We start from the raw sequence: 15,997 nt of genomic DNA on the forward strand, positions 1-15,997 counted from the left end.
AAAGCTGTGTACATTACAGCAAGCATTCCAGATTCTTAAAATGACCAAACACTTTGGTAATAATACAATGTATTCCCCGTTTTCTCAAATATACAAAATATACATTTCCAGTTTTTTGTTTTGTTTTCTTTCTTTCTTTTTTCTTTTCTTTCATATATATATAAATAATATATTATATATATATATATATATATATATATATATATATATATATATATATATATATAAATAATAAAGTTTGTAGTTTAAAGGTTGCCAAACAGACTGTGGCGCACGCAGCAGAGAGCGTGGCGCTGGCGGCTCAGTTCTGGTGCCTCTTCATGTGGTCCGAGCCAGGTGGTCCAAGTGCCAGAAGCTGCGATTGCAAACCCCCGCACTGGAACGGCTTGGCGCCCGTGTGCTTCCCGTAGTGGCGGGTCAGCTCATCTGATCGCGTGAACCTCCAGTCGCAGCCCTCCCAGGTGCACTTGTAGGGCTTTTCACCAGTATGAGTCCTCAGGTGAGCTTTTAAATGAGAAGACTTCGTATAAACTTTTGTGCAACCAGGATAATGGCAGTAGTGGATGCAGCGTTTCTCCAAATCGGGATTACTCCTGACAGGTTAGATATTTTGCGTATTAACTGGCAGAGTGCCAGGTAAATTTGGATTGTGAATTGACAGTTTGGAAGCAATTGTAGGAGCATAGGATGGAGGTGGCGTTAAATTCTGGAGCATCTCTGATTGTCTATCAGGACTTCCAGGCTCTGATCTTGGTGGTGATGGGGGGAAGTAAGTGGCCTGTTGTGGAAGAAACTGACTTGGCATAGTGTATGTGCAAGGGGGCATGCCCTGGAATTGTTTCATTGAAGTCTCCAGAACAGCAGAGGTGTGTGTGTCAAGGCCTGCCATGGCGGCTGACATAGAAACATTAAGGGTGTCCATTACTGCTGTCTGGTTTGTAGAACTGGGCATGTCTAGATCTGGTGTATTCAGTAGCTGGTACAGGTGGCCCTGCTGGGGAGGGACAGAAAGATGAAGATCTGGTATAGTGAGTTCTTGTTTGATGAAAATATTGTTCACCTCTGGAGCTGAGGTCTGGTGGGAGCTTAATATATTGGTGAACTCAGGGAGGGCCTGGGTTGGGGCCGGAGGAGGAGGAGGGGAAGTCGTTTCACTTTGGTGGCTGAAAATGGTAACAGTTCTGTCTTGATGTATGTTACTCACGGACTCTGGGATTTGTAGAGGCCAGTTCTCAGGTGAGTGATGTCAGGGAGGAAGACGTTCATGTTGATGCTGTAAGGTAACCCTTCACTGTCAGTGAAGAACTGGTCTACGACTGAGGCACTGTCTCGTCTATACTTTTTATGCTTTGGAATAATTGGAACTGGAGGAAGCTGAGGTGTCAGATACTTCTCCATTTCACACCTTGTCTGGACCAGCTCCTCTGGAGGCAGCCGCGGGCCAGCGGCAGGAGGCAGCGCTGGCTGTGGCGGCTGCCGGGGCGCTGGCTGCGCCTGTGGGTGGTAGTGAGGGTACTTCAGCTCCTCGCCCAGGAACGTGCGCCGCATCGCGAGCTGGGTTTGTGGCGCCCAGCACCGACTTGAGCTGCGCTAACACAGGATCATCCTGCGGGGCCAGCGGCTGGGGCACAAGTCCAGGCGGGCGCTCATGGCCAGCACCCGCGTAGCCATGGGCACTAAGGGAGCGGCTCTGGCTGTGGTACGTGGGTTAGGCCCGTTTCCCACCTGGCCCATGTTGGCTCGGGCGGCGAGCTCCGCCGCGGGGCCGCAAGCGGAGGAGGGGAAGCTCTGGGCAGACCCCTGGGTCAACAGCAGGCACAGTTTTCAAAGGCTCACACAAAAAGCAAAACTCTTACGCTCTGCCATGTGTAAACGCCAATGTCCTCCAGGCAGCCACTTTCTCCCGCCCCACCCACCGCGCGCTCTCTCTTTCGCTGGAGCCCGCTCCCGCCACCGCAGATCTCCAAGAGAGAGCTGCCAGCGCAAGTTCTGCCCCGCGACTCTAACTCTATGTTTTGAACATGGTTTTTCTTTATGTGGCTCAAATATAAACCCATGTTAAAATACACTGAAGACTCACCTATATTCCGTCCTCACTAATCTTTAACCATTGCCCTTCATGAACAACTAATTTAATTGTTTCTAGTATATATTCTTACTGTTTCTTGTTCTGGTAGGAGGCAATAACAATAATATGTGATTATGTAAATTTCTTTCTTACCCAAAAGGGAGTGCTCCTTATCCTGTCTGCCCCTTATTTTTCACTCAATGAAACAACCTGGAAAACACTCCACATATGCAATAATCTTAACTTTCTATGGTATAGATAGACCAAAGTTGGAACTAAACAAATGATGGACATTTGGGCTATTTCTGAATTTCATTTTTAACAATATTTTTGTATTGAATAGCTCTGGGAATCTATTTTATATTCTTGCAAATGTACATTCAATTTTCAATCCTGCAAGAATTATTGCTTTATCAATGGCTATTTTTTTGTACTTTCAAATAATAAAGCCCAATTCGCCGGAGGGTTGCAACATTTTTCTTTCTCCCAGCAGGTATACAAGTTCATGCTTTCTGTAGATGCCCCGTATACAGAGGACACATTTTTGGATATTCTGTGCACTATCAGAATGTGCTTGTAATTTCTTTTTTTTTCTGAGAGAACCATTTCCTATTTCTGTTATTTTTTTTCTTTTTACGTATGATTGATACCATGTCATGCTTACAGAAGAAAACAGCAGTGTTCTACTCTACTAAACCCATGGCTGGGTGAGAGTCCAATGCTGAAACCAATCACTTCTTCCCAGTACAAAGATCACCAAGGATACAATGCATTTTGGTAGTTTGTGTCTTCCACCAAATTGATCTATGTGATCTAAGTCCTTATACCTATTGCCTGAGAGTTTTAAATATTGTTTATTTATTTTAATGTTCATGTATTAATGGTGATAACATCATTTATTTTTTAGTTAGAGTTTTATCTATTTATTGACTTTTAGAAAGACCCGAGGACATGAGTCTTAGAAAAAAAGACTTCCTGTAAAACCACGAATATTGAAAATAAATGCCTTAGAAAGTAATACATTGGTACAATTGTTCAGCATACAGTAATAAATATAAGATCATGTTAGGTAACATTGATGATGGCAGTAGAAGAGAATACAAATCAAGCATTCAAGAACATGCAGAATACCCTAAAGAAACAAGGAATCACAGGCTCTGATGTGAGAATTTATGGTTGAACTTTGCCAAGCAGGAGCTTCTGGGGCTGAAGGTGGTGTCATAGAGAACACTCAGTGGGCAGGTGGTACAAATGGAGAAGCACCCCCCAAAAAACTGTAATAGTAGATTATTAATTCTTATTTGATGTCATCTCCAAAATTCTGAGACAAAAATATCTGTAACTATGAATCCCATAATTATGAGCATCCCTAGATGTATTAGGGCCAAGATACCAATGGTAAAGTTTTTGTAGTAGATTGTGTGCTAGAAAAGGAATGTGAAGTTGCAGAAGGAAATTATAGTGTTAGCTGAAATCTCAAGGCAAACTTCAGAGGAAAATGTTTCTTTTTTACTAATAAAATAATATAGTTTGTTGATCTTTTTCATGTTTTTTCTTATTCCATATTAATAGTATATATCTTAGGAGAAAATGAAGGAGAAGCCTTTCTTTCAATAGTGTCATCTTCATCAATCTCAACCTATCATATTACCAGGGATATATGTGGATTCACCCAACACACATTTTTCTCACTTCAGTTATCAAGTCCCTCTAATATTCTCCAGGTGCCATTCCAATAATATTACCAAATTATGTCTGAATTATGTAATGGCAACTGTGCTCCCAGTGTACATAGGCTTTCTTATAGATTCAGAATTACCATATATTATCAAAATAGTTCTTGATATACTCTCATCTTGAGGTTTTTCTGGGGTAGTGTGTTACTCTGATTTCATCTTTCTCTTCTTGATTAAGCAGTAGGAACATATTGAAAACTCTACAATTTTCAGTGAATTGAAATGGAAGGATTGCACAAAAGTAAAGAATTGCAACCATCTGAAAAAATGAATCTCAACGTAGTAGGTGTGCATACAGATGTATTTTTTTAGTGCTATCTTTTGACCATTTACTACCTGACCTAATAATGCCTTTAATTTATTATCTAAGATGACACTGAGAATCATGCCCTCTAAGATGGTTTTTTGATTTGTATTTATAATCTTTTACTTCATTAAAGTGTTACCTTGATGCTAAATCTGATCATCTTGTATGACATATACGGAGTCATATTACATATATTCTAGAGGTACTGTGTATGAAAGAAGAAGAAGTATCAAATATGGATGTGTTTCTGAAATAAAAAGTCCTCAGTAGAAATGTTGGCCATTATGTTTAATTATGCAGTTCCTCATATATGTGATTTAATAGATTTAAATCTTTTCTTTTAATAACGGCTACATATGTTGTTGCTTCAAATTTTTTTCATAATGTTAAAATATTCTAGTAATATTGTAGAAAGCTTTTTGGCGGTATTTTAGGCCTGTCTTTGAATCCTCAATGTAGCTATCCATCTTGCATATATGTTATTATCATGACCAGAAAAAATGTCTTAAGTGACCAAAGACCAGCTATTGAATATCAGTAGAAATATTTTATTATTGTCTTCTCCTCAATCATCTGGAATAAAGGTGGTAATTAAAGTCACAGTTCAGATAGACTCAAATTCATTCTATTGTAAGGTTTTTAATTAAAGAACAAGAATTTGACCCAAGCCTAAAAGATGACTTCCATAAAATCCCAATATTCATCTGCTTGAAGAAAGCAGAATGTATTTCTTCAGTAAAGAAACCAAACATAAAATTGATACAGAAAATTTGATGTTAATCTGATGGAGTATTTTCTATAAAAGGCATGTTGTGTTTTAAGTCAAGTGTTCTGAAATAGTAGGTATGTATTTTAAATTGTTTCAAGCCACATATTAAAAAATACCAGGCATCAGGACTGAGATTGTGGCTCAGTGGTAGAGTGCTTGCCTAGCACATGTGAGAAACTGTGTTCAATCCTCCACACCACATAAAAAATAAAATAAGAAAATAAAGTGTAAACAAGTTTTGAAAAAAATAGCAGTCATCAGAAAACCATGTGGATGAGGCTAAATCATTCCATGACTCTTTAGACCTTTTAGATATAAAAGACAGGATAGTAAGAAAAACCAAAATAGTGAAACATTTATGAACATAGGATACCACTTTGAAATCTGAGGTAATGTAGATATTTGGTTAAAATATCAAAGAGTTGATTTCTGTTTATTTTAATTTTTAACTGGAATCTACTATTTGTACATGGATATGAGACCCATTATTGTAACTCAAAATGTGTATATAGTGTGTAATTATCAGATCAGGGTAATTTTCATCTCATTAAAATTATTATTCTTTGTTTGAAACCTGAAAATTTCTGGCTATTTTAATTTGTTTAAGAAGTTATTATCGAACATAATCACCTTATTGTGCTTTAAAACCTAAGAGTTACTTTCTGATCTTAATTGTTTTTGGTACTCCTTACACACAATCAGTCCCTTTCTCATTCTTATCATAAATCTGGTTAGCATTTCTGTTTTCAGTTTCTGTGTAATCAACTTTTCAGCTTCAACACATAAATTCTACATGCAGTATTTGTGGGAAAATAAATGTCATTACTAGGAAAAATAAAATATTATCCTCAATTAATAATTTGGGAAATTGACATAATTGTCTGCATTCACTCATTCAGTGTTTTGAACTTGTCTATAATAATAAATCTTGAAAAAGAATAAAAATATATAAATCAAATATCCATATGTTTTCAAGATTTTATGGGGCTGGGGATGTGGCTCAAGCGGTAGCACGCTCGCCTGGCATGCGTGCGGCCCGGGTTCGATCCTCAGCACCACATACAAACAAAGATGTTGTGTCCGCCGAGAACTAAAAAATAAATATTAAGAATTCTCTCTCTCTCTCTCTCCTCTCTCACTCTCTCTTTAAAAAAAAAAGATTTTATGGGTCACATTTGGTCAATGAGAGTAAGTTTTGTGACATCTATTTTTATAAAAATGGCATATGCTAATTCTTATAAATGTATTTATAATAAGTGAATATATTATCTGTATGTTTTTGTATTGTAAGTTTCAATAGATCCATATTACCATGGAATAAATAACTTTAAAAATTGTATTAAAGTTGGCTCAGTAGCAGAGTCCTGTCATTCCAGTGAATGTGGAAGTTGAGGCAGGAGTATTGAGAGTTCAAAGCCAGCCTCATTAACTTGGTGAGGTCCTGAGAAACAATTTAATCCTGTATCAAAAAAAAAAAAAAGAAAGAAAGGGGACCCAGACACAGTGGCTCACACCTGTAATCCCAGTGGCTTAGAAGGCTGAGGCAGAAGGATTATGAGTTCATAGTCAGCCTCAACAATGGTGATTAACTAAGAAAATTAGTGAGACTCTAAATAAAATACAAAATGAGGCTGGTGATGTTGCTCAGTGGTGGAGTATCCAAGATTTCAATCCCAGAAGGGCCAAAACAAACAAATAAATAAAAGGTGTTGGGGATGAGCTGGACCTGTGGTTAAGTGGTAGCACAATTGAATTGCATGGCATGTGTGAGGCACTGGGTTTGATTCTCAGAACCACATATAAATAAACAAAATAAATATCTATCAACAAAAAAATATTTAAAAAACTGGAGATGTATCTCAGTGGGTAACCACCCAAATGCACTCACCCTGTACCCCTTCTCCACCTGAGATGCCCACCCTAACACATGTGAAAGAATAATATCTCAGCCTGGCCACCTATTCAGCTATTCTCCTTTAACAGCCCATGAGGACACAATCCTCATTGCATGTCCATCCTTTCATGCCACCGTGTGACAACGCACTGGGCCTGCACTAAGCCACACGAGCACAACTAGTTGTTAAGGTCCAGGTTCAGGTATCCCTAATTCATTCTACTGGGACCTTCTATTTTATAAAATGGGTTTCTAATAATTCAAAATGACAGGTTTAGGGCTGAAAGTACAGTTCAATAGTAAAACCAGTGTTTCCCATGTGCCTTGCTCTGGGTTCCTCTGCCACGAGACTAGCGTGAGCTTTATGAAAGAAGATTTGCTGCATAAGAAATTGCTAGAGAGTTTTAAATTAAAGAGACAGACTCTCATACCTTTAATGCAGCTCCGAGATGGCTTCTCCTAGTTCCCACCTCCAGCCACCTAATGTGGTGGCAAGGTTTACAGAAGAGACTAGCGAGGGAGGGAGAGCACGCCAGGGAGTGAGCTTTTATTGGGCAACAAAAAATTCAAGGGAAAATGCCATCCAATGAAGGATAAGGGGGGCAGCATCCCAAGGTCAGGGCTGGCAATTGGGTCTTCAGGTCAGTGGCCAGGCATGGCTCAGCACGGACAAGCCCTTGGACCTGGGAAAGGGTGGGGAAGCTTTTTAACACAGGCTGTGTTTAAGTGCCTCTCACCCAGCCAGGGAGGTTACTCAAATCACGTGTAAGGATGGCCTCCCACAGGACCCAACTCCAGTATGTAAAAAAAAAAGCCAGGCAGGCCTGGTGGCACATGCCTATAATCCCAGTCACTATAGAGGCCGAGGCAGGAGGCACACAAGTCTAAGGTCAGCATCAGCAATGTAGTGAGGCCCTAAAAATCTTAGAGAGACGCTGTCTCTAAACTATAAAAAGGGTTGGGGATGGTTGTTCAGTGCTTAAGAAATCCTAGATTCGGTCCCCACAACCAAAAACAAAACCAAACCCAAACTAAAAGGGAAAAACAAACTGTATTTCCCAATATCCTTTGCAGATAGGGGTCTCTATGATTCTGTGCTGGCCAATGAGATATCAGTGGAAGCAACTGGTCCTCTAGATCTTTGTTTTTTCCTTCTTCCTTTTCCCCTGATTGCTGTATTGAATAGACTGCAGAATGAAAAACAGAAAGGGTTCTGGGGCATGATGGCATAGCTGGATAGGCATAGAAGCCCAGACTGCCAACCACTGGGCTTTTTTGATTTTCAAGTAAAAGGAAATCTTTTTCAGTATTTTATGGGTATATTTTTCTAGTAGTGGAAAGACAGATGCATTGATTTTTCTCCTTTTTTTTTTTTTTTTTTTTTTACTTTCTGTTCATTGTCCTCAGGTACAGGAATAATGTAGGCCAAGAGAACCAGCCATCGTTGTCTCCAATTATTATTCAGGTCTGGGGATGGAAAGAAAGTACAACACAAAACCTCGACTTTACCTAATCTGAGCCCTTGGGGCAGAGTTAGGCCTGAGTCATCTCCTAGATCCCTCACCTGCCCCAGAATGTTCTCAGAGAGTGAGTATCTTTTCTTTTGATGCCAACAGTCAAGTCCAAAATCTCAGGGCTCCCATGGCTCTCCTGAGACCTGTTCCACAAGAGGCTAACACTGGTCCCAATCTCAATTCCTGCACTGATGGACCATTAGGAAAGTGATTTTAAGCAAGCCTTATTGTTCCCATTTTTGAAGTGGGTCTTCTCTAAAAAAGACTGGAATCCAAATGAACACAGAAGGAAGAAGCCAGAGTCCAAGGACTGAAGATGAACCCTGCCTCCAGAGAAACCTAGGATTTGAAAAGATTTCCAATTAAAGTGAGGTGGAAGGTAAAGTATAGACCTTGACATAAAACAATAGCCTGACAGCAAAATGTCAGGTGTGGGAATGGACATATGTGTGAGAGACTTTTCACAGCCTCCACTATAGGTGAAAATGAATGCTAAAATTGCAATATGAAATATAAGAAAAAGGAACCACATTTTTTTCCTTTTTCTTTCTTTCTTTCTTTCTTTCTTTTTTATTTTGTACAAGAGTTTGAACCTAGGGGCACATACCACTGAGCCTCATCCTCAGATTTTTTTAATGTTACTTTTTAACTTTTGAGACACATTGTTAATCACAATATTAGTGTGTTCTTATATCAAACAAGCACTTTGGTCACAAAATAAATATGTCATGTTAGCAACTACTTCTCTTTTACTAATTTTGGGTTTTTTTCTTAAATTCAAGTTAAAATGGTTTATTTTCATATTTAATAACTTTTTTATAATTTTTGACATTTTTTTTTTATTTTTATGTGGTGTTGTTGATATAACCCAGCACCTCATGTGCACTAGGCAAGCACTCTCCCAGTGAGCCACAAACTCAGCCCACATTTTAATTAAATTCTTTTTATTCTTTCTACCCACCCTTGCTTTTTTTTTACCCTCCAATCTATGTGACTAAAAAGGCCTGACAAATGATACTACCTAATGTAAATTTTGGTGTTTGAGGCACTGAATTTTGGAAATATTCGCACCCTTTGGCCAGTTTTTCAGTATTCGACTGTATATTTTGAATTCTTTATAGGAGTCTTTAGCATTGTTGTAGAACAATGCAAAGAGTTTCCCAAAATATGGCACTATTTTTGGAAGGTTTGTGGACATAGAATGACATGATAAGAAAAGCACCTGGTATGGTGTGGTTATGTGATTCTGAGAAGACACAATTTCATTGTGAGGTCACAAATGGTGTTCCTACCTTTAATGTCCTTCCATTTGTTCTTTAGCATACTTCAACTCATCCTTCAATACCTACTTTAATGTGAAGAATTTATACTCTCAGCCAATACCTATACCCAGCCAACCAGAACCCTTCTCTGAAGACTAAGAATCTGAGCAGCAACAAAGCAACAGCAGAAAGGCTTCCAGTGTGCTCATATAGCAGCAGGCTCAGGAAAGACTATAAAGGGGTTTGGGGCACTGAGATCACCTGGCAAAACCCAGCTCCTGGTTTTATTGAATTTTGCCATCAGGTTCCCTTGACCTCCCCAGTGTCATCTAGAGCATTTTTTTTAAAAGCACCCAGTTCAGTTTCTGCAGCTTGAAACCCAAGTCCCCAACTGCTGCCCTATCTCAACAGCATTGAGTCAGGCTGTCGGAAAAAAACAATAGTTATACATAAGTCATTATAAAGAGTCTTTTCTTCTGAGACTTAACCTTTAGAAAGATGGCCATGAACAGACACTTATGCTCCCTCATTCTGAGATGCCCCAGGCTGGCTGCAGAAGAGATCACAGATGACTCTTGTTTGCCAAGTAGCTGGGCCCATCCTGTGTTGAAAGGATAAGAGAAGGTGCTGAAGGCCACAGAGCATTAAAAAAAAGAAGAAGGCCATGTTCTTTGAAAACATGCTTTTTTAATCTGGCTGGGATCTTTCACAAATAAGGCAGGGACGTTGCTAGTTTCTTGACAGTGCCTCTTCTGCATCCATAATACAAAGACAGTGCTGAAAACATGCTCACATTTATGCAAATAAAGTATTATCATCAGCTGGAATTTTGTAAATGGAGATACTCTGTGGTGAGCAGAGTGGTTCAAGGTGAACCATTGAAGATGTGGGGTTCAAACGTGACCAGAGCCCAAAGGTATTTGTCCCTTAGACTCAGTGGTGTCACAACCGTGGGCATCTCTGCAAGATCTTTTTCATTCATTTCAGATGGAGTTTTCAAGGAGCAATGGAGAAGCCAGGTGACAGGGAGGCTGGTGTAGGAGTGAACTTCATGGAAAACCATGGCTAATGAAGAAGAGCAGAGCCATTTGGTATGTTAGTGGATGCTGGTGGAATTGGGCCAAGCCAGACTGCCAGGGTTCCACGGCTAGAGGGAAAAACCTGCAATCCCAGAGTGTTAAATATGTCATCGGAGGATGAGTTACGTGGACAGAATGCAGAGGATCAAATGGGTGGAGTGGGCATGGCTCTGCAGAACAGTGCAGCTAAGAGGCCAGATGCTGGGTGGAGTCTATGAAAAAAATGGAGAGGACCTAGTGGGCAGAGCTGGTGAGGCAGAGTCAGGCTGAGTGAGTGGAGCCCAGCTCGTAAGAACAGTGGGCGGGGAGAAGACAGGGGAAGCACGTGGGAGGCAGCACCCCACCCAGGACCACTTAGGAGAGCACAGCCTAGGAACCAGGAGGCACAGTGGTGCAGGAGCAGAGGGCATGGTGGGTGCATCCATAGGAGGCAAAGGGAGTCAGAAGAGGCATCCAGTAATTCTGTCAGGAGTCACTGTGGACCCAAAGGGGAAGCAGGGTCTTTGGGCTCTGAGATAGTAATATGACATCAGGGTCTGCTCCATTGGGGCCCTCAGTTTCCCCTCTTACCCACTGAGGCAATGGAGGGAGGCTGAAGATGCCATGGCACAGCCTTTCTATCTTCCTCCCTCTCATGGGATGCTGTGTACTTTCTATATTTTCAGGTTGACTGGGTCCCATGGGGTTTCTGGAAGGGGTTCTTGGGATATCTCCTGAGACACTTTGTTTGTGGGGAACAATAAGTTTTTCTGGTGTGTCCACAGAGAATTTTCTTGGTGCCTGCTGTTTACATATTGAGACCCTGAAGTCCAGAGAGGATAAGCCTGTGATGCAGCCATCACTTGCTGGAGCCTGATCTGGATCACACAGTTCCCTTCACTCACTCACTCACAGGCAGAGGTTTCCTAGCACCTGGGCAATGAAAAAAAAGCATTGATTAGGGAAGAGGCCTTGACTCTTTCCAGGTGCTACTTTGGAAAACTCCCTACATCTGTAAAGTAGGACATAAAGTGATGTCTGCCTCTCAGGCTGGTGTAAGGCCAAGCTCCAGGTTCATGATTCTCTAAAAGGCAGTTTGCAATGGGTGGGGCAGGGGATCTATTTTGACAGTATTATCATTTAGTATTTTATTTTCTTTTCAACATTTCTTTTTTAGTTGTAGGTGGACACAATACATTTATTTTATTTTTATGTGATGGTGAGGCTTGAGCCTAATGTCTCATGCATAATAGACGAACACTCTACCTCTAGGCAAAACTGCAGCCTTCATTTAATTTTATATATGGAAACATAACTCCTTGCATTTAAAAAAAGCTATATTACCAGGCTCTGTCCTAGGCAGAGAGGACACAGACATGAACAAAACAGCAAGGAATCTCTGCTCTCATTTTCGTGGGGGCTACCATTCCCCTGGACTGACCCAAGAATTCAGGCACTAAAGAAACATGAAGTACTGACCCCCTTTAGGCATCTGATCTAATGTTACCATCCATGGCAATGTTTTACCTTCTCAATTATTCTAAAACACACCCCTCACCATGTCATTTAGCTGCCCAGTCCTTTCCTACCTGTGAGATAAAGGCCTCCTTAAGGATCCCTTCCTTGCTTGCTTCTCCAGTTTCATCTCCCCACTTCTCTTTGAGGTTTCAAGAATTCCTGTCTCATCCCTACTTGTACTTACTGCTCTGCTTAATGTGGGTACTTTCCCATTGTTAGAAGTGCTAAGTCCTAATTAGACACTAGATGGCACCAGAAGTGTACTTTTGACATTTTTCTAGCTTCCACCAGAGTATCTGCCTATTTATTGTCTGGCTTGGTTAAGAAACATTTTAGAAAACTCTTCAGTACTTGCTTTACAAGCAGCTTTTTATTTTTTTTTGTACAAACCTTCATTAATTGTATGTATGAAATTAATCATCCAGCTATGAAAGGGAGTATTACAATAACTACCCAGTGTGTGTGTGTGTGTGTGTGTGTGTGTGTGTGTGTGTATGAACATATATTATTTTTTCAAATTTTATTCAGAAGTAGGAAAAGGGATTCAATTTATTCATGGCCTCTTCCTACACCCATTGTGCCTGGGATGTTTCAGGAGTCCTTACTAATATTGCAGGTATTTCATTCTCTTTTATATAGTGTGATTATTATAAGCCATTAAATAGAATAAGTATATCTAAGAGATGCCAAGTGTTATCTCACTTGTAGTTGTCCACTGGGTATCTAAGTGAATATTCAGTGCTTTTTGGCAAAAGCAGCTTTTAAGTCCCTCAATATGAGGAGGATTTGTGAACATTTAGCAGAACTTGTCCCCATGGATGTGATCATCAATATTATATATATTATATAAAATGATGGCATGACTTGGTTATAGGAATAAAAGTGGTTTAACATGACTTATTTATTTATAATTATATATTTCATAAATACTTAATGTAATTGTACAAATACTTAATGTAATTGTATATTTATAAAGCAATAAGTTTGAATACATGTATCTCTCTGGGTCCCTATTTCACACATACATGTTTATAATATTGTCTTTAAGATAAGCAGGTTTGGGGGATGGATTGGTGTGAGTGTAATGTTGAAAAGATCAAGGACAATTGCTGAATTTTTGACTTGAGCACTCTAGGGTAGTGGCTGATACCCAATCCTGTATGGAGCAGAAAAACCACATGAGGCAGGGAAAAGAGTGCTAGTCTTGAAGAAGGCTTTTATGTTGATGTTTGTGATTTCTCCTTGATATCCACAAGAACATGTCTGAACATGAGAGGAGAGGACTGGGAAAAAAATGAATATTTGGAAATCAAGGGAATGTGGAAAATACTACCATGAGACTGAGCATGACTCAGGGTGTGGCTACAGGGAGCATTTCTCTGAGCTGGGGACACCCCTATATTTAGCATTGGTGAAGAAAATTATATGAAGGAGACAGAGAGTGAGGGCATCCAGTTAAAGAGATAGGAAACCAGGAAAATGTAATAACATGGATTTCTGGAAGAGATGATTTTAAAATGAAAGGCAGAAACTTTGGTTCTAAAAACCCCTAAAAAGTGAACTACAGGGTGACAAAGCAGGAACCTTGAAATTTGGTGCCATAGTGGTTTCTGAAGATCTCAGTGGAACCCCTATCATGTGGTGGGAACTGAAGCCAAATGGAAGATATATGGAAAAAAATATGGTCAGCATAGTGAAGGCAATTGTTGGAGATCATTTTTCTGATTGTGTACAGTAAAATAAAGGAAGACTCAGCCAGGTGTTAACATTTATGGTGTCTGAGATGTGGGGAGAGCTCATTTCTGCAAATGTTTTTTGTGGCTGCAGAAAGCTTTTTTCTATTACCATGTTTGCCACCTACACCCTAGAGTTGATTTTTTAGTAGTAATATAAAAGCTCAATAGTAATTTCTGGAGGGTAGGAAGGGTGCTGTGGCAGGGCAAGGGATGAAAGTAGAACTAACTAACTAGATATAATCATTTTGTACCATGCACTTGGAAATTTTATGCTTGATTCCATTAACATGGGCAATAAATATTTGTTAATTAAAAACAAATTAAAACTAATTATTCCATTTAATCACTGCAAGGTAGGCACTCAACACTGATGGAGAGAGTATCCTTATGGTTTGTTTCCTGCTTATGAAAATGGTCATTGTTAATCACCTATAAAGAGAACTGATTAAATAATTTTGGAAGAAATAGTATGGATTTGAAATGCCTTGTTGTCACAGAATGATGAGGTTATCTGATGGTCACTGAAATATTTGAAGCACTACAGTCCACCCATTGTAAAGGTAGTTTGTGCCAGGTTCATCCTTTGGGAATGTAATACTTTTCCTTTATTCCTTCACTATTTGTTGCAATCAAGTCACTGGAATCTTCCCACCCTTAAAATGACAAGGTTACTAAGCTCCACATGCAGGAAGCAATGCTATTCTTTTTTTTTTTAAAGGAAAATGGCCATGCATCTGCTCTTTAATGTTTTCCTACAATATATTATAATAAAAACAAATTTTCAGTCTCTTCACAAGTAGTAATTTATATTCTCTGGATTTTTTCAGCCACAACAACTGGATTCTCTTTTCTGATTTTTGTTGCAGCTTCTGCTTTGTAATCATATGGACAGTTGTGCTTGTCAGAGTAACGGTGAAGTCCACAAAACAAATTTCCACATCGGCAGTCAAATCCTGTAAGGCCAACTTTCTTTCTACACATGAAACATCTGTTCTTCTTTGGTTTGGGTAACTCAGGAGCTTTTTCTTCACTTTGAGAAATACTGGGCTGAGAAACTGATGGACTGGGCTGAGTGACAACTGGCTCTGACACCTCTGTTTTCCGGGTAGTTATTTTGTCCTCTCTTGAAATGCTCATTTCTGTCATTTGCTGAGTTACAGGCAAGGCAGCCACAGGCACATTTCTTGATTTTTCAGATGTGCTGCCAGCAGCACCTTCACAGTTGTTTAAGCTAGCCTCTGCTCTCTGTACAGATGCAGAATCTGAGGTAGGACTGTTGGAACCACTGGCTGTTCATTTAATTAGGTTAGTGATTTAAGCACTTTAACTTTGCTGCAATCCTACACTTGAGTATCCAAACCATTGGGCTCATTCTGCCACTATTCTGCTGCCTCTGAAGATGTTCTTTGTAGCAAACAGAACACATTCCATTTGTCCTAGGATTTCCATAAAAGCCACATCCTGTACTACACAGCATGGGCCCTGGGGTCTGGTTAGTCTCCTGAGCCATATTTTTCTGCCTGCGGGGGCCGGAGGGAATGCAGAAGTCGAGGTCGCGCGCGACGCCGGCGCGATAGGGCTGAGCCGAGGCCTCCGGGAAGGATGAGCCGGGCGCCTGGAGCCGCCGCCACGGGCCAGGAGCGGGTCGGGGCCGCAGGTGGAGGTGGTGGCGCCGCCGCCGCCGCGGGGTCCTTCTTTGTTCCTGCAGCAGCGCCGAGCGTGGCCAGAACACGCCGGAGCTCGGGAAGTGAGAGGAGGGAAGGGGGGGGTGCAGAGGAGGAGGCGGAGGGAGGACCGGAGGCCGCGGCTGCTAACGCTGTTCTAGGAGCTCGCCCGTCGTCGCCTCACGCCTCCACGGGCGGCCAGGTGGGCCGAGAAAGGGTTGAGTGGAGCTCAAGTTGCGAGGTCCGGGCGTTGTGAGTGTCCGCCGAAGGCGCTTTCGTCGTTTCCGCCACCGCCAGGGAAGCTGCGCGGCTCCCGGCAGGGAGAGAGCGCGAAGTCCTGATGCAGACAGCTTCGCCATCTGGCCGACTGACGCTAGCTCTTCGCCCGGCGCTCGGGCGAGGCGATGCTATTCTCCTGCATTGTTTTGAACTCTTCTATATGAAAGATTTGTCTGTTCCCAAGAGTTTTTA

General features: G+C 40.9%; 1 protein-coding gene and 1 pseudogene across 1 annotated transcript; both read right to left on the minus strand.

Annotated features, from left to right (window-relative positions):
- Nucleotides 1-301: 301 nt before the first annotated feature.
- Nucleotides 302-1,671, minus strand: LOC144372676 (Krueppel-like factor 5 pseudogene; annotated as a pseudogene).
- Nucleotides 1,672-14,651: 12,980 nt separating this feature from the next.
- On the minus strand, nt 14,652-15,411 carry LOC144372683 (AN1-type zinc finger protein 5-like). The gene is made up of 2 exons (XM_078035981.1): nt 15,222-15,411; nt 14,652-15,157 (listed from the first exon to the last, which is right to left on the minus strand). The coding sequence occupies exons 1-2, from the start codon at nt 15,370-15,372 to the stop codon at nt 14,667-14,669; spliced, it is 642 nt and encodes a 213-aa protein (XP_077892107.1). The 5' UTR covers nt 15,373-15,411; the 3' UTR covers nt 14,652-14,666.
- Between the last annotated feature and the right edge of the window lie 586 nt (nt 15,412-15,997).

Source organism: Ictidomys tridecemlineatus, unplaced genomic scaffold (assembly GCF_052094955.1).
Source record: "Ictidomys tridecemlineatus isolate mIctTri1 unplaced genomic scaffold, mIctTri1.hap1 Scaffold_145, whole genome shotgun sequence".
Lineage (NCBI taxonomy): Eukaryota > Metazoa > Chordata > Mammalia > Rodentia > Sciuridae > Ictidomys > Ictidomys tridecemlineatus.